The following is a 25,771-nucleotide window of genomic DNA, read 5'->3' on the forward strand; positions in this document are numbered from 1 at the left end:
AACAGGCGGATTATTCCATTATTTGTGCAATTCGTATGCAATTTGCCTCGAATTATGCGATTATTCGATTTTGGTAGGAATTATGCGAAAAATTATGCTAGAATAATCCGTCAAGGCCTAACGAGTACTACCCTCCAGTATGTGTGACAGTACTGTCGCTCTCCAAAAACGGCCAAAATCCAATCCTGATGAGACCAAACTTCAAAAACAGTTCAAAGTGCAAAAATCAATATGATTGCCGTCATCAGAGGCCAATGCGTGTGAGAATGAGTAACGTAATGTGTTTCAACATCATAAGTCATTTCACAGCCAGGAGATGTTGAATTAATAATAATAATAAACACAGGCTTGTATAAAAGGGCGAACATCGGAAATATGGACATCAGACATGTACAGAATTATGGACATGGATGTGGCAAATGGGATTTAGGCCTTTGGCCTCTGGTTGGTGGATCTGATCTATCCTCCCCACCGTTTAGGAGCCGCATCTGACGCCTGATCATGGGGTGGTGGCGTCCCACGGAAGCAAAAAGGTGATTCTTGACCAGGGAGTTGTACGACTCCTTGTTCTTGACCTGCCCGGTACGCGAACTCGTCGAATTATTATTATTTTTAGGGCTGAAACGAGCATTCAATAACTCCTAACGATCAACCGAAATCATAAACGATCGATATTATTGGTTTTATCGATTCTTGTTGGCCCTACCCGTGTACCTCGAACGCCTTTGCCACTTTAGAAATTTCGGCACTGTTTGTGTGTAATTTCGGCACTGTCGGCATCTGTAGACTGTTTTAAGAATCTTGTGATCACCCTCTTGCAACTGCTCTTATCTCCGACCTCTCCCACAAATGAACCTGTAACCGTGTACTTCAGCTATTCTCTCCTCCCTCTTCTGAATTTGACTCCCCGCTGGCCTTCTCTCCTCCCATTCCCTTACATTGTATTGGGCCTCCGCAGCTTAACCCCCCCCCCCCACGACCACCACCCCACGCACACACTACATTGTCACATAGCACAACTCAACCATTCGCTACCCTGTTATTGAGTAATCCTGCTCGTTTGGTCTCGCGAATCCAAATAAAATCAATCAATCAACCTTCTCTTCTCTCCCAATCTCTTTCGAAGCCACAAATCGATTTTACTTCGCTTGACAGTTCATGGTTGGACTCGTATTCACTATCGGATGGAGCACAAGGGCTAGAATACGGTCACTAATATGAATGCATAAAACATCGGTAGCACTAGTTTTGAACACTAACGACTATCGATTGCACTCTTAACGATCGATATGCGAGTTATCGGTATAATAATTTCAGCCCTGATTTTTTTAGTTGCAGCAGCTCCGGTCAGAGACTCCGAGTACGACTATCTGATGATTGCCTAGTGCGTGCACACTCGGAGTCACTACGCGTTATCCATCTTCGTCTCGGTGCAGTACTACTCCACGCATGTTGCTGGTATAAAAGGGCGAACATCGGATATATGGACATCAGTTACAGCACTGCCGGTCAGATATAATTATTGTCTGATGATTGTCTAGTGTGTGCACACTTGGACCGTAGAAGTTGGAGCCACTGCAAAGGGTTAACGCGTTATCCATCTTCGTCTAGTCCTAGTGCATGTATGTTGCTTGTCGGATATTTGGTTAGCTATTTATCTGATAGCTTCACAGGAGACAGGAGTGGTGTTGCCCTTTTCTGAATTCACAAGCCCGCTTTGATTTTATCTGGTCTCTGCAAAACTGGTTGCTGACGCAATTCGGCAGTCCGCTGATATGGTGAGTTAGAAACGCTAGACTTCCAACGATCCACTTTCTGTGAGTGAAAGCTGAAGTAACATTTCTCTTCTCTTCCGTGTTGCCTGTTGCTGAGTTTGTATCATTTCTTTCCCTCCAGTATGAGTCCTTTCTTCTCGTTGCGACCGTGATCGCATCATTTTCTTCTTCGTTTAGTTTTGTTTGCGTTTTTATTATGTTCCCCAGTCCGGTCCGCGTTCTTTCTTGTTTCCCCTTGTACCAATGGGACCAATACCATTAGGCTTTAGCACAATTGCACACAATTGAGTCTTTACACTTATATCACTTCGTGTTTTGTTGCAGGCCACGTCGATGTTTACCGTCGCCGTCGCGTTACTGCTGGCAGCAGTGCTAGAGGCCTCAGGAAAGCCAGGTACAGGTAAATGCGGTGTTGATATTACATGTACATGTACATTTGGCGGAAAAATGCCTTCTGTAAATTTGCTGAGTTTGTATCATTTCTTTCCCTCCAGTATGAGTCCTTTCCCTGTCCCTCTCGCTCTCTCCTTCTCCATTTCTCTCCTTCTTTCTCTTTCTCTCATACAATCACTCACTCACTCTCACCCCCCCCCCCCCACACACACACCTCAGACACACACACACGCACACACACACACACACACACACACACACACACACACACTCTCACTTTCTATAACTCGCTCTGTCTCTATCTCTGTCACTGTCTGTGTCTCTGTGTCTGTCTCTTGGTTTGTCTGTTTCTGTCTGTCTGTCTTTGTCTGTCTCTCTATAAGTATTACTCTCTCTCTTTGTTTGTCTCTGTCTTACACACTCTCGTTGGGCGCTACATCTGCCGCTAGGGTTTACCGGGTGTTAGCGGCCGTCGTGAGTTCCCTTCGGGAACAGACACGCTAATTTACTTAGTTGACAAACTCTTACTCTCTCAGATGTTGGATGGCAGTTGTTGCTGTTGTTTTTTTTCTTTTTGCATCGCATGTCAAACTTGCCGTTCTACCCAATCCTTCTTTCTTTGCTCAAACCACTTGACCTCACTCACTCATGTAGTGCTATGAGGTACTGAATCCATAGAATATTGCCTTCGTAATCACTTGCCAGTCCTTTACGACTGACATGATACGTGCGAGCAGAACATCACGTGTCGAGCAATCAGAGTACCGATAGATACAATCCTTACGTCAATCCTACCTGACGTGGATACGTGGATACGTGCACGTAGAAGGTAACAGGTCATTACTAGTCATCGCAGGTCATTTTTAGTCATTGATGACCGGATTTCTCGTGCTGAGATCCGCTCCTTGGATCAGGACTGTTCGTCCGTCTTCCATGAGAAGGTCAAGCAGTTGTACCTGTTACGATTTCCACGCACTCTCAACTACCCTGTACCACACCGATGTTTCAAATACAGCCAACTCGCACAGTGTTTGATTATCCGCCGCAGCTACCTGCTTGCAGCACCTTCCGCTTTGCAAGCTAAAGGCTATCAAACTGCAGCCTTGACTAGAGCCTACACGCTCCTCAGTTTACCTGCTTTTTCGCGATTAGCTTTCTATGTTGTCCCTTCCTGCCTGCACAACAGATGGCAGATTTATTCAACCTTACGTGACCACCTAGGGTACCCCATAACAAGGCAATAGATCTGCAGGGACTGACCTGGTGTAACAAAAAAGACCTCTGTTAGTCATGAGTGCCGCTGAAATGGTATTACGTGTGTTTATTGAGGCCCGCATGTTGAGCCAAACGTACTTCGAAGTAGTCGAGTGTAGGTCTGTTCGTCTTACTCCAATATGTGCAGAGATCGATTTATCCGCGTTCGTTTCGCAGTTTTCGAATCAAAGTTTACTGGCTGCGATTCGCTTATCGTTTTTTTATCGCCCAAACTTGCGATGCACTGGCCATGGATACTGGTATGTACAATTATGAGATGATTATCATGCTGAATATTGTGCAGGCTTGACTAACAGTACGGAAAATGGAGAGACTACTTTTTTTTACCCATAATTACATTGGCTCAACATCCATGGGTAATAAGTCGCAACATTTAATCCTTCTTTTATTAACCATGATTACATTGGCTCAACAGCCGAGTTCAAATTAGCTCATAATCCGAGTTCAACATGTAAAATGTTGCGAATTATTGCCCATGGATGTTGAGCCAATGTGATTATGGGTAAAAAACGGTAGAAAAAATGAAAATTATCGTGTCCGTCCCCAAAGTGAACACACGACGGCCGATAACACCCGGTAACACCTGGTTAAGAGGAGAAGTAACAATGGTACGAGTTATAACTAACTGTCCACCAACGTAACCAGATCATGCTGCAGTTATTGTCAGGTCGCTGAATGTCGTCTCCGCAATCCTTGTAAGTGTTGTGCCATTTCGCACTCGCTGACAATATATGATCTGGTTACGTTGGTAGAAAGTTAGTTAAAACCCGTACAATTTGTCCTTCCCCTTTCTATACAAAATTATACACGTGTGCAATTATCTTTGAGTTGAAAGTGGAGGTTCGAAATTTCAGAGGCTCAAGGTCAAAAAAATATCGGAAAAGCAAAGACCATCCCTCCTAGTGACAGAGGACTACCCGATGCCGACGCTCTTTCTATCTCCCTTTCTCCCTCTCTCTCCCTCTTTCTCTCTCTGTCTCTCTCTCCCTGCCTCTCTCTCTTTCCCTCTCTCTCTCCCTTTCTATCTCCTTCCCTCTCTTCCTCTCGCTCGCTCCCTCGCTCGCTCCTTGCTCGCTCCCTCTCTCCCTCTCTCTCTCTCTCTCTCTCTCTCTCTCTTTCTTTCTCTCTCCCTCGCTCTCTCTCTCTCTTCTCTCTCTCGCTCTCTCTCTTCCTCCCCCCTCACTCTCTCTCTCTCTCTTTGTTCTGACTGCGTTATCCTACAAAAGTGGACAGTAGAACAACTGCGTTTCGAGCTGCAGTGAGTAAAACTGACGCGTCGTACAAGGGTGAAGTATAATGTAAGAAAATGGCACGAATGAAACAGAGATAGATGGATAGATAGATAGATAGAGAGAGAGAGAGAGAAAGAGAGGGAGAGAGAGGGAGAGTAAGAGAGAGAGTATAAGATACATGAAGAGGGGAGAGAGGGAGCGACAGAGAGAGAGAGGGAGAGGAAGAGAGATAGGAAAATCCATAAATACAAATACAAATACAAGAGGGAGAGAAGGGAGACAGACTGAGAGAGACAAAGAGAGAGAGAGTGATAGTAGGAGAAAATAGAGAAAAACCAAACATTTCGCACCCACCTGAGCTGTGTCCACTGCAACAGTGTCTCGCACGGCTCAGCCTACGCCTTGGAAGACAACGATGATAGGGTGCTGTAGGGGATTGGAGTGCATCACTTGGAGTGCATCACTGTATAATAATAGCTATTCGTTACATGAACAGGAAAAGGTGCTCGGAACAAGAACTCTTGACGTTGTGTTGAACTAAGTTACGCGCATGCGCACTAGACTCAAGTGCGAGCGACGACTGAGAATTTCAGGAATTTTCGGGAACTTCGACAGAGAAAATGCAACTGGGTGGAAGTAGGATTTTAGCATGTTGTCCGAGTATTCATTTGACATTTTATCTCCTTACGATACCAGTATTAGATTTTCAATGGTGATTCAATTGTGTTTATGTATATAGGAGGAAAGGAAATATGTTACTTCTAGTACACGTAGTACTCTATTTTCTATCCAATGCACCCCCCCCCCCCCCCACAGACTTGATGTATTGTCTAACCAATGCAGGCCCTACAGACTTGATGTATTGTTCAACCAGGGTGACCTAGGTGATCACGAAAAATGCTAACGCATGTTGCAAATGAAGCTACCTGACGACATTCGGGTGGAAGAGAGTTGCATCTGTCTGCAGCCAGCCTGGGTAAAGCATAGAGAGTTGCATCTGTCTACAGCCAGCCTGGGTAAAGCATAGAAATTGTATCCTGAACTAGCACAAGGCAAAAGCCCCAAAACGAATCAGCTAGTAACTGTCATGTCTACAGTCATGCTGCAGTGCTCCGATGTCATAAGTTACATGTATGCGATCTTATAGTGCCACAACCAAGCACACCGCTGGCAACTGACAGGGGTACTACGACACCCAAATACCTTTTTCCTCTTTTATTTCTACCTGACGCCTTTCTCAAACACATCGAAAGAGCCAAACAAAAATGTCCTACAATTAAGTTACTTGGAAGGCTCAGCAACAGGATTGTCCAATGCGGGGAAGTCTAGCGCAACGAAGATGTGGACCAGCTATCACCGAAGGCCACAACGAATGTAGATTCTTACATGATAATGACGAGAAGAGTAAGACAATGGGAAGGTCAGGAACGACAAAATGGTTTCAAAACCGAAAATTCAATATCATAATAAGTTACATGTTCAGGTGAAGATTGCCTCTTGCCGTCAAATTCAAAAACTGCATGCAAACCTTCTGTAACTTTTGCATCAACTGTCGCACCGAAAAATGTTGATGCCGCAAGGAGAAGCTTGTGGTGTGGATTGACAAGTGCTCACGAGCGCCTTTCCTTGTCACAGTCTGCAATATAATCATTTTGTTCTGCTGCGTTCGGAGTAGTGTTGGAGTAGACATTGCTGACTAGACATCGCGGAGGGGCGAGCTTTCCCGCACAGGTTTGAGCTTTGCGAAATTTCAGCATGGGGGAGCTGAAACATTCGAAATTTTTTATTTAAAAAAACCGAAAGGATGATAAGAGACATGTCCTCATTCCTAGAAGAAAATTTCTACTATCAGCCGGTCGATAGTATTTGCTATTTGAGGATGTATCCCGCTCTATTGTCAGGGCATATATTCGGGCTATTTTCAAGACGATCATTCGTGGCGTTAGGGGGTGATGTCCTTTAGGTCCTGGGATGCTGGCGTGGCTAAGTCGTGCTGCCCCGGGAACTCTTCTAATGTGAGGCAATGTAGGTTAGATGGAGTTTTATTCATAGCTTTTTCGCGGACGCTGTGGCGTGGCTCGTTTGTAGACCACTAAATCATGTTACTTTTCGAGCATTCTGAAGGGTACGCCAATTCCAAAGTTCCCTTTAGAAACCTTATCAAGGGCTCCCCACAGTCCATCTACACCCCAAAGAACACGTTCCTGCTGAACTTGAGCGACATCGGAGACATAGATTTGCCCACATTGTCTGTTTTCTCAGACATGATCTCTTCACTATCTGATAGAGTTTCCGTGTGTACGGTTCAGTAGAATCAGTACTCAACATATTTAATGTTATCACGTGATGTCATTCCTGATTGCATGAAATCATTACAGATTGTACGACTTCATTCCAGATTGTATGACGTCATTCCAGATTGCATATTATCATTCCAGAATGTATGATGTCATTCCTGAGTGCAATATTCTGTTCACGATTGTATCTATTGACATGTATTGCTGTTTGTATGCATGCAGGGAATGTCACCCTGGGCCGATGGAGGCATAAACGAGGTAGGTTTATACTGAGCACGGCTCTAGAATTCTGTTGTAAAGCGCTACAACAAACCTGTCGTGACCCTACTAGTTGCTGTTACACTCACTGATCCTTATGCACAGATATACAGCATTCCCTCACTAGTGGGACCATTGTTATTAGGCTACGGCCTGTTTTGGACTTTCCCAGTCTAAATAAAAAATGTGTGGGGAGCAAACTCTTTCTTACAAATCATCGCCGAAGTCGCAACCACTAATTCGTAAATAAAAAATACAAACAAAAACAACAAAACCAGCACTTGGTGGACGGGATGCTTGGTGTCTTACTTGCTTGGGCTCAACATTCTGTGAGTGCAGAAACGCTATCAGCAACCACGCTATTGTAGCCGGCATGGTTAATCTCTCGCCTACATACGATAAGCCAAACTTGCCAAATCGCCAATTGTATACTCACGTTGCCATAGAGACCGCCTCAGTGATGACGTATGAAAGGCTTAGCTCCACCACAGAGAAGTTTGAGGACAGCCGAATTTAGTCATTTTCAATTGGTTTGTTATATTCACGAAGTGAAAGAAGGGCTGTGTTCAATGATGTTTGTGCAGTGAACTTTTTTTTAGTAGTCCTCGCGGTTGTGTACTGGAACGTGACACCGCCAGGAGAAAGCTGCAGTGCGGAGACATCAGCAGACAATGAAACTAGTGACGAACAAAATGTTGAAATCTTGGTTGGGACAAATCAGACGTTTACCCCAACCAAGGACCACATCGTTTGCTCTTTCCACTTCCTGAAGTCGGATGTGATGCCTCCTGGCGACTCTCCTATCTCTCGTAACATCTTCTGTAGCCAGGTGAGACCACGGATGGTGGAGATTTACGAATGAAATAATGTCGTAGATTTGAAAGCGAATACCAAGTATCTTCTCCTAGAGGAACCAGTTCCTATACCCAGTCAGCCTAGGGAAATGCAGGAGAAGGCCGATAAACAGTTCACGGCACTAACAGCATTGAACACAGCACTTCTTTAGCATTGTGAATACAATAAGAACATTGAAAAGGACCAAATTCTGCAGTGAACGACCTTCTTTGTGGTGGAGCTAAGCCTTTCATACGTGATCACTGCGCTGGTCGTTATGGCGACGTGAGCATACAATTGACGATTGGGTTAAGTTTATCTTATCGTATGAAAGCGAGAGATATACAATTCTGACCGATATCAAATTGTCTTTCTTCTGGACCCTACTCGAAAAATCGATGCACTTCTTCTTTAAACCATTTACCAGCCCCTTGGAAATTTTCAATATTCGCCAGGCATGCATAGAATTTTAGCATCCAATAACTACTCCTATCTCACATCATTGAGAACGTTTCATTTTCACATGCGTCAATGCAATCTCGTGACAGGAAGAAAAGGGATGACCCACACAAGGATACAGACGTTCAGCGGAATCTGCGAATTTGAGCAATCTGCAGATTGCGCTGCCAAACCTTAGGATTCCAGACTGAAAATACTTGTATCACTAGACCAGGCACGGAAGACTGCGCCCCTGAGCTTTTGTGAGGACCGGGGAACACTCCCAAGTAGATGCGCCAAATTCACGTGTTGTTGTTTTTCTACAAAACCCCACATATCTCCAGACACTGGGGGTGAATAACGGAGTGTGGTGGTGGGGACCATTAAGCTCAGCCGACCAGAAGTCTCGGCTTATTAGCTCCACGGACGCACCAAAGGGAGATCGGGCAGGGAGGATTCAGTCGAAAAAGATGTGTGTGTGTGTGTGTGTGTGTATGGTCAGATTGAAGAGGTCCATATACCCGAAGAGGTGGACATCATCATCTCTGAGCCAATGGGCTACCTGCTGTTCGATGAGCGTATGCTGGAAACGTTTCTCCATGCCAAGAAGTGGCTCAAGCCGTCCCCGGCCAGTGCATGCCGGAGTATGTGGTGTGATGTGTGTGCGGGAAAAAAATGAAAAGACCAAAAATAGGGATTCACTGGCCAGAAAAAGTCACTTCAAAATAGCTGTATGTTGTAGACCAGGCTGAATAGTGACGGTCAATTCTTCAGCCTTGTAAGCTGTTGAATGGTGCGATCCCAGCACAAGTTGCTTTGGCTTCTGCCGTAGCATTGCTATCATCGCCTCCGGCGATGGGCGTCAAAAGGTCAAGGTCAAAGGTGTGTGTGTAACTTGTAAATTTTGCTGAAAACCTGAAGAGCACAGCAAATTCATTTGGGGTTTAATCTGTGAGCGCTATCTATGAATTTCGCTGAAAAACACGAGGAGCACATCTAATCAATGTGTGTGTAGGGGGGGGGGGGCAACCTGTGGATTTCATTGAAAAACATTAAGGGTGTAGAGAATCCATGTGGGGTGCAAGCTTCAAATCAAATCCTGTCTATCTGGAAATTCCCAGATTGGAAAACCAACGTCCACTGAGGTTGAGATCACAAAAATTAGTGGAGGGGGATATAGCAGAGAGATAAAAATGGTATTATTATACCGTGCAACTGGTCTTCTCAAGCTCTGCACCTCTGTGACTACAAGTGTCTAACTGGTGTAATGGAGAGATGGAGTAACAGATTCCAAACCAGTATGCTGCTCTCTTCTTACTTACTTGTTGCTGACCAGATGTACCTTGCATACCACAGAATTCCACTACCGATGTAATCTCCTGTGAGGTAAGGGACATCTCGCAGACGTTTGACAATAGTTTTGTATAGGACAAGGGGACTAGACTAGGCCTTTCTGGCTACTCGCATGCTATCAAGGTCTCTTTAAGGGGTATTGTGAACTTAATGCAAACTTGTAAAATGAATATTGTTTCATGAAAATTTCACTTTCTGGGTGGTGTAGCTAAGAGCATTATAATAGCTTGTTAGATTCGGATCAGCACTGAGCAATGTATTTCGCAGGCCATGCAGCAAGTCGGACCTGGCGAGAGAAACATGAACTGTTGGGTTTGTTGGAACTATCAGTGTTTATCACTCTCTTATTATTGACCCCCACAGAAACTTGTGATCTCTAAGCGGTCAAATATCAGCATAATATATTGACCGCTTATATTGACCACTTATTATTGACCACTTAGCCCGAGGACTTAGAACTTTTTCCTCAAGTTAGAAAAAAATCAGAACTGAAAGAAGAAAAATCTGATGCCAAATGCTGGGATTTGAACCCAAACTGTCAGATTCTCAGTCAAAGAACTTGGGGAACATACTACAAGAGACAACTGAAAACTTCTGTTTACACAGAAGTAATGTCCAATGTAAACGGCATATGTATTTGTATTGTATTTATTTAAAAGGATTCTCCAAAAGCAAATGGATGCTTATGTACATACTATTATACTATTACAATAGTATTCCTTTCTTCCTATAGCAAAGCAAAAACAGTTTTAGGTATGCTATGTCGTGATAAATCTATTATTGCCCTCATAATCGGTCAATATATGACCTCATTAATCGTGCAATAATAGATACATACAGCACAGTGGCGTACCGTGTGGTGCAAAGAACATCGTCAAAGTGACGTGAAATTTAAATTATGTCATGAGAGCAAGATATGCCGAGGAGTATGTAAACTTCCCGTCATCCCCCGCTCCTCTCCTTAGTTATACTAAGCAAATTCAGGGATTCAATTTTGCATTTTTAGAATGTCGTAAAAAATCTACATAAGAGTTAGCCTGGAGTTTCATTTCTTCATGTTGTGATGATATTGTTCTCCAGCCTACAGACGGTGATCACCCAGAACCGGCCGCCACAACTTACCTTCCGCCGGGAATCATTTGTGCAGTTGTCGTGGCCGGTTTAATACTGATCGCAGGGATTTGTTGGGCAATGCCGCAGCCTCGCCGGTGTATTCGTCGTCACTGGTACGCAAGACTAGGTAAGGTCTAGCACAGGATTTATAAATTTTACCATGGGCTAGTTGGTTAGCAAGATAGCTGTATGCTCAATAGTCACAGGCTAAACAGTAGACTGGTGGGGACTTTCCCTGGTAAGCTGATTATTACTCTCTTCGCTATGTATGAGAGTACATGTCCATCAATACAAGGAGCTTGTCAATGTGAATTTGAAAAGAAAGCGTCACTGCCATGGCCACTTGCACTACAGCACAGGACCAACCCAGCAACCACCATAGCTTTGGCCAATTTACAAGTACTTTTGGTAGATCACAGAACATCACTGATCTACGCTCGAGTGCAGTTCGTTTTTTCGAGCTCGTAGATTTTTTGTCTCTTTTTCAGCCCAGCCGGCATCAGGCCGGACTGGAGGAAGGTATAGTATTTTTAGGTAGATAGCATAGTGTAGTTTTAGTCTAGATAGGACACCGGTGGCAGGCCGTCGTCATGGGTGAACTTTCAAGTGAAGCCCAGACGAAACTGCTTTGTTCCCTCCCAGGGATCGAGCACTCGCTGTTAGGAGTTGTGCAGACACTATCTTCCCTAGCCACAGAATCCGCAGACAGTGCGGCGAGGATGAGCCGCAGAATTTCCGAGCTATCTGCAGAAGTCAAAGGACTAAAGGAGGAATTGGTCACCCTCAAGGCATCCGCCATTGCGAAATCGATGAGCAGCAGCAGGCCAAGGTCAAGGGCAGTTGGAGCTGGACACGCAACAACAAGCGGCAAACCGTCAACGGCTGTCACGGGGGACAAAGTACAGCATAGTACCGTGCACCGTAGCACAGACTCTGCTGAAACTCCGTTGGCAACGCCTGTAGCAACGGACAGCGCTGGGGACGCGCACCGTGCCGGTAGTTGTGAGTCCCACGCTGCAGCTAAGCATGCGGATATGTGTGCAACAAGTGAAGACGCCAACCGTTTGCAAAACACTGGTTTGCTAGGCAACAAACAACAACAACAACGATCTGTACCACCACTCTCCCCTGACAGTGACATCTGGACAACAGTGTCAAACCACAAACCTCGTGGACCGAAAAAGGCTATCTTCTTTGTGGGTAACCTAAAACGTAGTACCACAGCCGACCAGCTGACGACATATATCCAGCAGAGAGTAGCCACCACCACTGACAGAACGCTGGATGGACTGTCTGCAAGCATTCTCCAGTCGAGTGCTGGTGAGCCAGCGCGGAAGTCGTCCGCTGCACACGTTACAATGTATGCACGAGATGGTTGGCTACTACGATCGAGAAACTTCTGGCCAGGCCGGCTGTACTGCAGGAAGTGGCGATTCCGTGACACTGACGACCCCCCGCCAGCAGGAACTGATGACTCATCGCATGACACTGACGACTCCTCGCCAGCAGGAACTGATGACTCATCGCCATCAGGAACTGGCGAAAGAAACCAGGCAGTATCTGACACCAACGAGCTATTTCAGCCAGAAATCGAAGTAGGAAACACGCTAGCGGCAGCAAAGGATAGCACAGCCAACCAGCTAGACTCTCTGCCAGGCCTCACACCCCGTGGAAAGGCACGCAGCCATGAGTCTACGATCTCTCCGGAGCACCCTGATTCCAAGAAAATGGACTCATGAACCCGCATGCCCAACCATTCTTCCCGCGACAGAAGCCGCCCACCCAGGGACCATTGTTTAAATTACTGCTAACAAATGCATTTGGCCTGCTGAGTAAATTTGGAGAGTTTCAGCACACAGTTATGTCCACCTGCCCGGACATTGCAATCGTCACCGAGACGAAGCTTACCTCTGAGAAGTGTACAGCAATGGATGTCACGCTACCTGGCTATTCACCGCCAATCCGCCGAGATCGTACAGCGCAAGGCGGTGGAGTCGCCGTCTGGGTACGTTCGGGCCTCGCCTATAGCCACATGGAGCAGATAACCTGCGGTGACCTGGAAGTCATATGGCTTACAGTGCAACTACAAACAGGGTGTCGTGTTACAGTGTGTGCCGCTTATCGGCCAGGTTCATGTGCAGATCATGACATCTCAATCCTGGAACATATTGACAGCACAATCGATCGAGTGCGACAGCAAGGCGCCAAGCTCGTAATTGCCGGGGACTTCAACGTGCACAACAGCAGTTGGCTTCAGAGCAGCAGGACGTCTCTAGCCGGCGAAGCCGCTGAGGATATGTGTGCCCTGCATGGCCTCACCCAGCATGTGGCAGAACCAACCCGCGGAAACAACACTCTTGACCTGATAATGTCCGACTTCCAGGAGCCAGTGGAGGTAGATGTGCTGCCTCCTGTTGGTAAATCAGATCACGCTGTAGTTGTTGCCACATTCCGCGCTCGAGTGCAGCAAGAGAAGCGCACCCACAGAACTGTTTGGCGCTACAACCAAGCAGACTGGAACCGTCTCCGCTCCCACCTTAGAAATACCAACTGGTCTGACATCATAACGGATGACCCGGACACTTCTTGCCAGCAGGTGACTGCCACGATATCCAACGCCGTCGCCCAGTTCGTTCCGTCAAAGGCAATGACCACCAAGCCATCAGATCCAAAGTGGTGGACCCCGGAGTGCACGCGGGCAATGGCCATCAAAGATAGGCTTTTTTTTTTTTTTTTTTTTTTACTAAAAAACACAGCCCTACTAATAATCAGGGGAAGAGGACAACTGAAATGACGCTGGACAACAAGACAAAGGGGAGTAGGGGCGATGTGCCGATGTGGTTGGCGAGGCTCATCCGACCGGAGGTCTCGGAATCATAGCCTACGACCAGGCATCGTTAGGAATGCAGCTAGGGAGGGAGGGAGATCAAGTGAGAAAGAGAGAGAGAGAGAGAGAGAGAGAGAGAGAGAGAGAGAGAGAGAGAGAGAGAGAGAGAAGAGAGAGAGAGAGAGAGAGAGAGAGAGAGAGAGAGAGAGAGAGAGAGAGAGAGAGAGAGAGAGAGAGAGAGAGGGAGAGAGGGAGAGAGGGAGAGAGGGAGAGAGGGAGAGAGAGAGAGAGAGAGAGAGAGAGAGAGAGAGAGAGAGAGAGAGAGAGAGAGAGAGAGAGAGAGAGAGAAATAAATAAAATAAAACAAGAAAGAGATGAGAAGAGAAATAAAACAAGAAAGAGATGAGAAGAGAAATAAAATAAAACAAGAAAGAGATGAGAAGAGAAATAAATATAAAACAAGAAAGAGATGATGGACGAGGGTAGTTGCTCATTGACGGGTGGCATAGCCTCACAGGGAGTCCGTAGCCCAGAGCCAATTCTTTTGACGCAAGTGGCGATGGACCTTCGTCTTGAAGGATTGGAGAGACTTCAACTGGGGCATCGGATCCGGAAACATGTCTTGCGGAAGCCTGTTCCATTCATCCACTACACCATATGGGAACGAACGCTGGAGAAAGTTGGGGGCCGTAGGGAGGAGCACTGCTTGTAGCTGATGCTGGTGGCGGACACGGAGCTGCGACCTTGTCCGCGGGACAAGGCTAGCTTCCTGGCGAGGCGGCACGAGCGCAGAGAGATCTGGATGGTCTTGAAGGCACATTAGCTTGTACATGTACGTGAGAGCGTACACTTGGCGGCGGGCAGCTAGGCTCTGCAGCAAGGCGTCGGGACCAATGATAGCAAGGGCCTTCCGCTGTACTCGGTCGAGACTTTGCAGGTGAGAGTTGGCTGCGCCCATCCATGTCAATGGTGCGTATTCGAGTACAGGGCGTACGAAGCCTCTGTACGTTGTCAAGCGTCCTTCACGACCAAGGAAACTTGATGCTCGACGCAGAAATCCTAGTCGGGCTACGGCACGAAGAGAAACATTGCGGAGGTGGCGTCTGAAGGTGAGTTTGCTGTCGAAGGTCACTCCCAGAAGCTTCAGCTCGTCCCCACAGGGAATATCATGGGCTCCGAACGTTAGGTCTGGGAGTGGCCAGGGGTTGCGGTGGTGGCCAATATGCAGCAGCTGCGACTTTGTCGGCTCAAAGCGAATTCGCCATTGTTCTCCCCAGCTACTCAATCGATCCAGGCTAGATTGCATGTCTGCAATACTGCCAGCAGAGTCATGTCTGGATCGTATGATGGTGTACAGCGTGGTGTCATCTGCGTACACACCCATTCGTGTTGATGGGGAAAGACAGGTCTCAGCATCGTTGACATACATCAAGAATAAGGTGGGTCCCAGGATGCTGCCTTGGGGTACGCCAGCTTTAATCTGGAATTGAGCAGATTCCTGTCCATTGACGATTGCGCTTAGTGTGCGATTCCGCAAATAGTCCCGTAGCCACTGCAGCAGGCTACCGCCAATACCGAGAGTGGCCGCTTTGTGTAGAACGCCGGGGTGCGACACGCGGTCAAACGCACCAGCAATGTCGACAGCCAGGACGTGGGCACAGCCACCAGAACCAGCTGCCAGCGACCAATCATGCCCAAGCACTGCTAGTAGGTCCGCTGTTCCAAGGCCACTGCGAAATCCGTACTGCTTGGTTGACAAGAGATGATGTTTTTCAAGGTGATTCACAATTTGACAGTTCACAATACGCTCCATCACTTTGGAGATGATGGGGAGGAGGGAGACTGGGCGGTAATTCTTAGGGTTGGATAAAATCATTGTCTAAGTCTCTCTTCATGTTCCGAACTGCTATTCTATGGAACTGTTTACCCCCCAGTCTAACATCGGAAGCCTCGCTCTATAAGTTCAAAGCTGCCCTCAGGAAATTTACAGCTGACTATGCTTATGCAATCAACGGAATTCCGCCACCTTGCAGTTGATTTTCCCCATTTCTCTCCTCATCAATCCCTACTTCTCTTTGTACATACATCTACATCTACTGTTCTTTCAATCAAATGAACCCCTCGATAGGCACATTGCCTTTGGGTCATTTCATAATAATAATAATAATAATAATAATAATAATAATATGGTTTTGTAGTTTCCATCATGAGTTTGATTCCATCGTGAGTTTGATTCCATCGTGAGTTTTGATTCTATTAATTTTGCTATTTTTCGTTCCATTTTTGAGCTCATATTTTATTTTCCTGATTTCTTCTCCAGTGTATGTTGTATTGCATTTTAATACATTGTGTTAATTTTTGCCCGTAAAAGAGGCTTGCACTCCAATAATAATAATAATAATAATAATAATAATAATAATAATAATTTGAAACTCGGATGTTGAGCCATAAATAAATGTAAAATAGAAAAGGACATATGGATACGAGTTTAGAGTAACTCTCCATCACTGTAACATGATACTATATACAGTCAGAAAGTGCAATAACTAGGCACAAAACTGACAGAGTACTGAGACATTCGACGTCCTGACACCTAACTTTAACACATCTCCGTAGCGCTAACCGACAGCCTTCCAACTTGGAAGGTTCAAGGTTATGGAAAAGACCAAAGAGGGGAAGGCAAGCGCAACGAAAACGAGCAAAAGCCACAGTCCCAACGGAACAAAGAATGTCGATTGTTACTGGACGATGACGAGACCAGTACGATATTTGACAAAGCGGTCTAACTACAATTCGAAGCAGCAAAGCAGCACACCACCCAACTTGGGTGGGTCATAAATATCAAGGATAAGTAAAGAAAGGGAAGCTTTGCGAAAACGAATTGTACAAGCCGCAAGCCAAACTCCTACAGTACTCCTCATGCATGACATTGTGATGGACTAGTTGACTACAAAACAAGTTGTTTCACACGACGTACGTTTCGCCGTATGGTTCGTGACGGCTCATCAGGTGTGCAATTTGAAACTCGGATGTTGAGCCATAAATAAATGTAAAATAGAAAAGGACATATGGATACGAGTTTAGAGTAACTCTCCATCACTGTAACATGATACTATATACAGTCAGAAAGTGCAATAACTAGGCACAAAACTGACAGAGTACTGAGACATTCGACGTCCTGACACCTAACTTTAACACATCTCCGTAGCGCTAACCGACAGCCTTCCAACTTGTGTTAAAGTTAGGTGTCAGGACGTCGAATGTCTCAGTACTCTGTCAGTTTTGTGCCTAGTTATTGCACTTTCTGACTGTATATAGTATCATGTTACAGTGATGGAGAGTTACTCTAAACTCGTATCCATATGTCCTTTTCTATTTTACATTTATTTATGGCTCAACATCCGAGTTTCAAATTGCACACCTGATGAGCCGTCACGAACCATACGGCGAAACGTACGTCGTGTGAAACAACTTGTTTTGTAGTCAACTAGTCCATCACAATGTCATGCATGAGGAGTACTGTAGGAGTTTGGCTTGCGGCTTGTACAATTCGTTTTCGCAAAGCTTCCCTTTCTTTACTTATCCTTGATATTTATGACCCACCCAAGTTGGGTGGTGTGCTGCTTTGCTGCTTCGAATTGTAGTTAGACCGCTTTGTCAAATATCGTACTGGTCTCGTCATCGTCCAGTAACAATCGACATTCTTTGTTCCGTTGGGACTGTGGCTTTTGCTCGTTTTCGTTGCGCTTGCCTTCCCCTCTTTGGTCTTTTCCATAACCTTGAACCTTCCAAGTTGGAAGGCTGTCGGTTAGCGCTACGGAGATGTGTTAAAGTTAGGTGTCAGGACGTCGAATGTCTCAGTACTCTGTCAGTTTTGTGCCTAGTTATTGCACTTTCTGACTGTATATAGTATCATGTTACAGTGATGGAGAGTTACTCTAAACTCGTATCCATATGTCCTTTTCTATTTTACATTTATTTATGGCTCAACATCCGAGTTTCAAATTGCACACCTGATGAGCCGTCACGAACCATACGGCGAAACGTACGTCGTGTGAAACAACTTGTTTTGTAGTCAACTAGTCCATCACAATGTCATGCATGAGGAGTACTGTAGGAGTTTGGCTTGCGGCTTGTACAATTCGTTTTCGCAAAGCTTCCCTTTCTTTACTTATCCTTGATATTTATGACCCACCCAAGTTGGGTGGTGTGCTGCTTTGCTGCTTCGAATTGTAGTTAGACCGCTTTGTCAAATATCGTACTGGTCTCGTCATCGTCCAGTAACAATCGACATTCTTTGTTCCGTTGGGACTGTGGCTTTTGCTCGTTTTCGTTGCGCTTGCCTTCCCCTCTTTGGTCTTTTCCATAACCTTGAACCTTCCAAGTTGGAAGGCTGTCGGTTAGCGCTACGGAGATGTGTTAAAGTTAGGTGTCAGGACGTCGAATGTCTCAGTACTCTGTCAGTTTTGTGCCTAGTTATTGCACTTTCTGACTGTATATAGTATCATGTTACAGTGATGGAGAGTTACTCTAAACTCGTATCCATATGTCCTTTTCTATTTTACAATAATAATAATAATAATAATAATATTAGTTGAAGCACCTATTTGCAGAAAATAATAATATTATGGTCGTAATATTAATCACTTGCCAATAACAAAGACAACAATAATACCATCAGCCCCCATTCACCGGTTTTGACGGTGCTTCACTGATGTTGAATGAGAAGAATTATATTGCTGCCTTCAGTGCTATTGTGTCGCTGAAGGGCTCGATTTCAGATTTGATGACGGTTACTTTTCAACGGATTTTGTTTTCTGATTTAGCTCTCTTGCTATTACTGTACCTGCTTGTGTTAAGTCTCATTCTCGCAGATTAGTTGTATAATAGATTGTACATGCATCATTGTAGATTTGCTGTTCACAGTATTTCTCTCTTTTTTCTTTCTTTTTTCTCAGTCTTCCTTATTACATTTTCTTCACATACAACAGCAGTACTCCCCATGGTCTTAAATGACCCGGGATGCTGCATAATACAAACACAAAACCAATAAAGCCACCCCCATAATAATAATGATAATAATAATAATAGGCTGCCCTTCTTGTAGACTGGCACAACTCGAGCACTCTTCCAGGCCTCTGGCTGGACACCCTTACGGAAGCACAGGGCGAAGAGAGACGTGAGAGGCGATGCAAGTTCATGGGAGCACTCTTTGAGCACTCGGGCAGGGATGTTGTCCGGACCGGACGCCTTGCCAACGTCGAGCTGGTTCAGGAGGCGTTTCACTGTTTGCAGGCGGAAGTGGATTCGGCTAAGTGGGGTGACCCCGGGTTGGCGAACATGAGGGAGATCCCCCGGGCCCAAGTCATCATCTCCAAGGCTACATTTATTGGCGAAGTAGCGACCAAGGCAGTTCGCTTTGGCAGCATTCATACGGAGTTGGTGACCAGCGTCATCTACCAAGCATGGTATAGACGAGCCATGACTGGCGCCAGCAGCAGATTTGAGCACCGACCACCATTGCTTGTCTTTCAGGCCTCCGCGTGACAGTTTCCGACGAACTCTCAGTTCCCAGGATGTGCGAGCTCGCACATTCGCGAGGATAGCATCTTCTACTGAGCGCATGAAGCAAGCCTTGTGGGCTTCGCTGAAAATATTGTGTCTCCAGGCCTTCCATGCCTTGTCTTTAGTGTTCAATGCTGTGGTGCACTCAGAAGTCCACCATTTGGGGTCTGCTGGGCGGGTAACAAGCTGCTTGGCGGGGATAAATTTCTGCATGCCACTGGAGATGACGTCACTTAGCTTCCTGCAAGACTCTTCAGGGTCGTCAGTCACAATGGTGGACCAGTCAGTAGTGCGATAGAAGGCCCGCAGGCGCCCCCAGTCTGCCTGATTGTAGCGCCAGACAGTCCTGGAGGTAGCTTGCTCAGCATCAGGGGTGAGGTAAAAGTCGGCAAGAACAACCCCATGGTCAGAGCGACCAAGTGGCGCTTTGACAGTGGTGTCGATAGGAACGAGCATGTTGGAGAGGATGAGGTCCAGGGTGTTCAGACCCCTAGTCGGCTGCAAGACATGCTGGTGGAGTTGATGCTCAGCACACAATTCTTCTAAGGCCTCTCCAGCTACAGTTGTTTTGCTGCTGCAGAGCCAAGTCTCGTGATGGACATTAAAATCCCCAGCTAGCACTATGTGAGTGCCGTGAGTGCGGGCCACGTCTAGTGCAGGTCCAAGATACTCAATCAGACAGGTGTCGTTGTCCGCACAGGATCCAGGCCGATACAAGGCACCGATAACAACAGATTGTTGCGTGGAAAGACTCACGGCGAGCCAGAGGACTTCGTGGTCATCAGTGGGAATCTGGTCGAGGTGCACTACTGGGAGGCCGGACTTCACCCATACAGCAATGCCGCCACCAAATGCATCCCGGTCACGTCGGATGGGAGGCGAGTATCCTGGAAATATTGTCTCAGAGGCTACGGTCTGGGCCGAGAACTTCGTTTCTGTGATAACCGCTATGTCGACGTTATCGTTGAGCAGTGCATGCTGCAGCTCTCCCAGCTTGTTGGTGAGGCCAAATGCATTGGTCACCAGCCAGCGGAGCGGCGGAGCTCCACTGATCATTGCGGGGTGCCAGCAGATGCCGTGCTGTCGCTGTCAGCGCTGTCAGCACCATCCAGTGTAGGTATTGGCGGTCCTGGAGGCGCTCCCCCCAGGACGTCATACTGAAGCAACAATTTGTGGCGTCTGTCAATGAGGCTGTTGCAACCCTCTTCCGAGCCCGTCAGGCTAAGGAGGACAGCCTACGCCGCAGCTTATCAAACGGGTCCATGCACAGCAAGCAGTGGTGGACAAAGCTCAAGTGTGCAAGTGGCATGGGGCGCCATACAGATATACCGCTGATTGCTGACGCTGATGGCCACGAGTACGCAACAAGTGCAGAGAAATCGGAGGCATTTGGACGCTTCTTTGCAAAGAAGTGTAGCATCCCCGGCGACGATATCTCTACTGCTGATCTCCCTCCCCACGACTTGCCCACATCCCAACCGATCAGTACCATTCACTTCCGACCTGAAGCAGTGCGTCGAGTTCTGGCTAGACTGAATACGTCAAAGGCATCGGGACCGGATGAAATATCTGCCCGGGTGCTCAAGGAGTGTGCCAAAGAACTAGCTTCACCACTGTGTCAGCTGTTTTCCCTCTGCTTCCGGCGAGGCATTCAACCCAAGATGTGGAAAACGGCAAACGTGGTTCCTATCCACAAAAAGGCTTCGCGTTCTGTGCTCAAGAACTACCGCCCTGTTTCGTTGCTGAGCATCATCTCGAAGGTGATGGAGACTATTGTGAACAGCCAGGTTACAAACCATCTGGAACACCATCAGCTCCTCACCTCCCACCAGTTTGGTTTCAGGAGAAGATTGGGTACATCTGATGCTCTGCAGGCTCTACATCATGCCAGGGTTAATGCTGTCGGGCGAAATGGAGCAGCTCGTATCCTCGCTGTTGATATTGCTGGGGCATTTGATCGCGTGTCCCATGTTGGTGTCCTCCATAAGGCACGTAATGCAGGAATAACTGGGCCACTCCACACATGGCTGTCGTCGTACCTGTCATCACGTTCATTACGATGCTTGGTGGGTGGCTATACGTCTACCCAGTACCCCATAACTGCGGGCGTTCCCCAAGGCAGCATACTCGGCCCCACACTGTTTTTACTGTACGTAAATGATGCACCCTCTGTTCTGGTGGATGATGCCCAGCTGGAGGCATACGCAGACGACACCACACTTTACTCCATTGTGTCGAATGGCAGCGCGGCAGGTGCAGCGCACTCACTGCAACTGTCAATCGATCGGCTGCATAACTGGGGACAGAAATGGAAGATTGCATTTGAGCCCACCAAGTCCCAGGCAATGACTGCAACGCTCCGAAGAGCTGACTTACACCTCCCGCCAATCATGTTTGGTGGAATACAAGTCCCCGAGGCAAACTCGATCACCCTCCTAGGCGTTCTCTTTGACCAGAAGCTGTCTTTTGGGGAGCACCTCCGGTCTGTTGCAACCCGGGCAAGGCAGCGACTTGGTCTTTTGCGCCGGTCAGCTCATCTTCTCCCTCCGGCTGGGCGCATAACAGTGTACAAAGCATTCGTTCGTCCGCTGCTGGAGTACGCCCCACTTATTTGGATTGGAGCGTCATCCAGCCACCTCAGCCGACTGGACCGAGTCCAGCACAGGGCCCTCGGAATCATCGGTCCGGGAGCAATCCTGCCTAGTCTGGCAATCAGACGGACAGTAGCTGCCCTAGCTTGTTTATACAAGCTACAAGTGATTACGGGCCCACCTCAACTTCTCGCGGTTCTGCCAGCTCGCCGTCAGCAGTCGGCCAACCCGCGAACCCGGAGCGACCATGCCAGCGCTGCTGGCCACCAGTTTCAACTGGACGCCAGCCTGCCAGCCTCTAACCCGTTAGTCCTGAAGCGATCATTTCCCCACTGTGTGCTCCACCAGTGGAATGCATTGCCCTGTGATCTGCTCCTGCATCCTCCCCATCGCAGCCGAATGCAGGCATTCAAGACGCAGGTATACCGCTACCTGCGCGCCGAGAACTGGATGTGGGCTACTGACTCAGTCTAATCGCACCTATCTAGTATCTACATGTAGGTATTGCTCTCTTTTTCCTTGTTTTCTCTACTCTCTGTCTCTCTCTCTGTCTCTCTCTGTCTCTCTCTCTGTCTCTCTCTCTGTCTCTCTCTCTCTGTCTCTCTCTCTGTCTCTCTCTGTCTCTCTCTCTGTCTCTCTCTCTCTCTCTCTCTCTCTGTCTCTCTCTCTGTCTCTCTTTCTTTCTCTGTCTCTCTGTCTGTCTCTCTGTCTGTCTGTCTCTCTCTCTCTCTCTCTCTCTCTCTCTCTCTCTCTCTCTCTCTCTCTCTCTCTCTCTCTCTCTCTCTCTCTCTCTCTCTCTCTCTCTCTCTCTCTCTCTCTCTCTCTCTCTCTCTCTCTCTCTCTCTCTCTCTCCACACTATATCTTTCGCTATATACTTTTTCAATCTTTTTTTGTTTCTCTTCTTCTCCCGATTTTCTGATGCGTGAAGTAGGCGGGGATGCCGAGACCATTGGTCGGCGGAGCCTGCAGCACCCCATCACCACCGCTGCGTTGCATTTGCAGCCCCATTCAGTCAATGTCTTGTTAGTCTGTTGTTTTGTCATTTCCTGCTTCTTTCTTCTTTTACGAATTGGGTGCGTGGTTTCAAGTAAAAAAAAAAAAGAAAAAAAAACTTAGCTCCTTAACCCTGGAGCCGTTATTATGTAGGTTTGTAGTCCACTCCTTTACCAGGTGTGAGCAGCCGTCATGAGTTCCCTTCCGGAACGGACACGATAATTCACTTTTACTTTATGCATAGAAAATTATACCACGGTACGATACGATTTGTGCGAATTCAGCCAACCGGCGGGCATTCTGAGAGGGTTCAAAATGTACCTTGTTCAAAGATAATATCATACCCACTGGAATCTTAATTAATTGAATCTTAATTCATACTTCATTTCGCACGGAAGCGGAAAGGTGGTTCTTGACCAGTGAGTTGTACGACCCCTTGTTCTTGACTTGCCCGATACGCGAACGGGAAACGGTCGCATCGCGAAAAAGTAGACTTGAGCTCAAATTGTTAGGCCCATAGCGCGATCGATTTTCCCGCATGCCAAAGGAAGTATGAATCGGCCTTTAGTGTGGATCACGCTCTACAATAATAATATATTATTTGTTGTTGTTGTTGTTGAATTGCGATCACCAGAAAACCTTTTCTTCACCACCTTTGCATCCAGTAGTTTTGAATAATAATAATGTTGTTGTTGGTTTTGTTGTTTGGCTTCATTTAGATTGGAGTTCAAAAACAGGCCTAAAACTAATGACAATGGTCCCACTGATAATAAGAGAAAAGAAAAATATATAAAAATAAGCGGACAAACAGAACAGCGAAGAATAGTAGTTAGATAACTAATATGAGCACGGCAGCAGGGAAAAAAATTTCACAAGCACGGCAACCGGGAAGAAAGGAGTGAGAGAGAGAAAGAGAGAGAGAGAGCGAGAGAGAGAGAGAGAGAGAGAGAGAGAGAGAGAGAGAGAGAGAGAGAGAGAGAGAGAGAGAGAGAGAGAGAGAGAGAGAGAGAGAGAGAGAGAGAGAGAGAGAGAGAGAGAGGAGAGAGAGAGAGAGAGGGGGGAGAGAGAGAGTGAGAGAGAGAGTGAGAGAGAGAGTGAGAGAGAGGGGGGAGAGAGAGAGGGAGAGAGAGAAAGAGAGAGAGAAAGAGAGAGAGAGTAATAAGAAAAATACAGCCTTAATGGTGGTTCAGCTCGTTAAATTTTGTTCATGTTTTTCCACCTTGCTCAGAAGCGGCAAGGAATTACCAGGAAATTGAGATACGTGAACATGCCCCAGCTGCATTCGGGTAAGTGTGGGAGTTCTTATGCACATGATATGAAGAAATGGGACGTGCCGTTTCTATTTGCTTTAGAATAGGATTGTATACGAAATAAGAAGGGAGAGTTTCGCTTTCAACACACACCCACACACCCAGACTCAGACTCAGACATGTCCATCGCGGAAGCCATGATACACATAGCAATTTGTGCTGGGATTACACCTGGTGAATGTTACCTCTTATAAGCCGCGCTGTCATCGTGCCAGAGTCGTTGTAACGTTGCAACGTGCAACAAGAGTGAGTTAGTGTACAGTATAGCAACATCATTGGCGTAATTCCAGCATAATATAGCATAATCACAGGCATATATTGTGGCATAATGGAAAGCAAAATTCAGCACTCTTCTGAGTATAATCCGCTAAGCAATTCAAGGATAATGTAGCATATTCACTGGCATAATTTGGGCATAATCGAAAGCATAATTTACTGAGCATAATCCGCCAAGGGCTAACACTCACTAATTAGGCGATGATGGCAATACTACGGTAGTAGCCATGGCAACTTGTGCTGGAATTGCACCATTCGCCCGCTTGCAAGGCTGAAGAAGTCTTCAGAAAAAACCCAATACATTCTGATTGGCCGTATTGACCTTATCTAAAACCACGAGGGTTTTCCCTTATGAGTTAGTATTTTGAAGTACTCATATCAGTCATGTCTGGTGTACTTTACCCGGTGCACAGAAATCAAGAAGGAATTCCCGAATCTCCACCAACACCACCAAACTCTCCAGAAACACCACCACCACCAACAACAACAACAAACTCTCAACCCCCAAACCCTTCAGCACCACCACCACCAAACTCTCCATCCCCAAACTCTCCACCCCTAAACTTTCGAGCAACATCACCACCATCACCACCACCACCAAACTCTCCACGGCCAAACTCTCCACCCCCAAACTCTCCACGCCCAAACTCTCCAGCAACATCACCATCACCACCACCGCCACCAACAACACCCCCAAACTCGCCACCCCCAAACTCTCCACTCTCAAGCTCTCCACCCCCAAACTCGCCACCCCCAAACTCTCCACTCTCAAGCTCTCCACCCCCATACTCTCCAGCAACACAACCACCACCACCATCACCAAACTCTCTTACATCAGGACCACTACCCTCATTATCACAACCATTATTCTCTTTTCCATCACTGCAATCAACCTTCTCTGAGTCACTACCAACACTCATATCTGGGTCATCATCGTCACTCTCATCTTCGCCACCACCATCAACCTTTTTGGAAGATGTTGAGGTGACGTCAGTACATAATGTACGAGGCGAACAAGAGGACGGGCTGGATCGACGCGTGTAATGGCTTAATTGAAAATTTGAAAATGATGTGGAGAAACAAAACAGAGTTACGCATATTACCACCAGCAGCGCGATTGGATCGGCACAGAAAGAGTAGACCTCGTAAGTAACACATGCCTTGCAACCGCCGGTCGCATCATCCGCAGCGGCTTTCGGCTGCCATTGTCGGTTACGCCAGAGCCAGCACCTGTGCTTGG

General features: G+C 46.8%; 1 protein-coding gene across 1 annotated transcript; it reads left to right on the forward strand.

Moving 5' to 3' along the window:
• Window positions 1-1,693: 1,693 nt before the first annotated feature.
• LOC135826227 (uncharacterized) lies at window positions 1,694-11,106 on the forward strand. Its single transcript, XM_065338857.1, has 5 exons — window positions 1,694-1,778; window positions 2,100-2,175; window positions 7,195-7,230; window positions 9,839-9,888; window positions 10,936-11,106. Exons 1-5 carry the CDS (start codon window positions 1,776-1,778, stop codon window positions 11,104-11,106), a joined length of 336 nt encoding a protein of 111 aa, XP_065194929.1. The 5' UTR covers window positions 1,694-1,775.
• The last annotated feature ends 14,665 nt before the right edge of the window (window positions 11,107-25,771 follow it).

The sequence above is a fragment of the Sycon ciliatum genome, chromosome 10 (assembly GCF_964019385.1).
Source record: "Sycon ciliatum chromosome 10, ocSycCili1.1, whole genome shotgun sequence".
Classification (NCBI taxonomy): domain Eukaryota; kingdom Metazoa; phylum Porifera; class Calcarea; order Leucosolenida; family Sycettidae; genus Sycon; species Sycon ciliatum.

Bases quoted from the DNA above. Each gene is read 5' to 3' on its own strand.
- LOC135826227 (XM_065338857.1), top strand. The intron at 2,176-7,194 runs GTAAATGCGGTG...GTATGCATGCAG, and splicing joins CTCAGGAAAGCCAGGTACAG to GGAATGTCACCCTGGGCCGA. The intron at 9,889-10,935 runs GTAAGGGACATC...ATTGTTCTCCAG, and splicing joins CCGATGTAATCTCCTGTGAG to CCTACAGACGGTGATCACCC.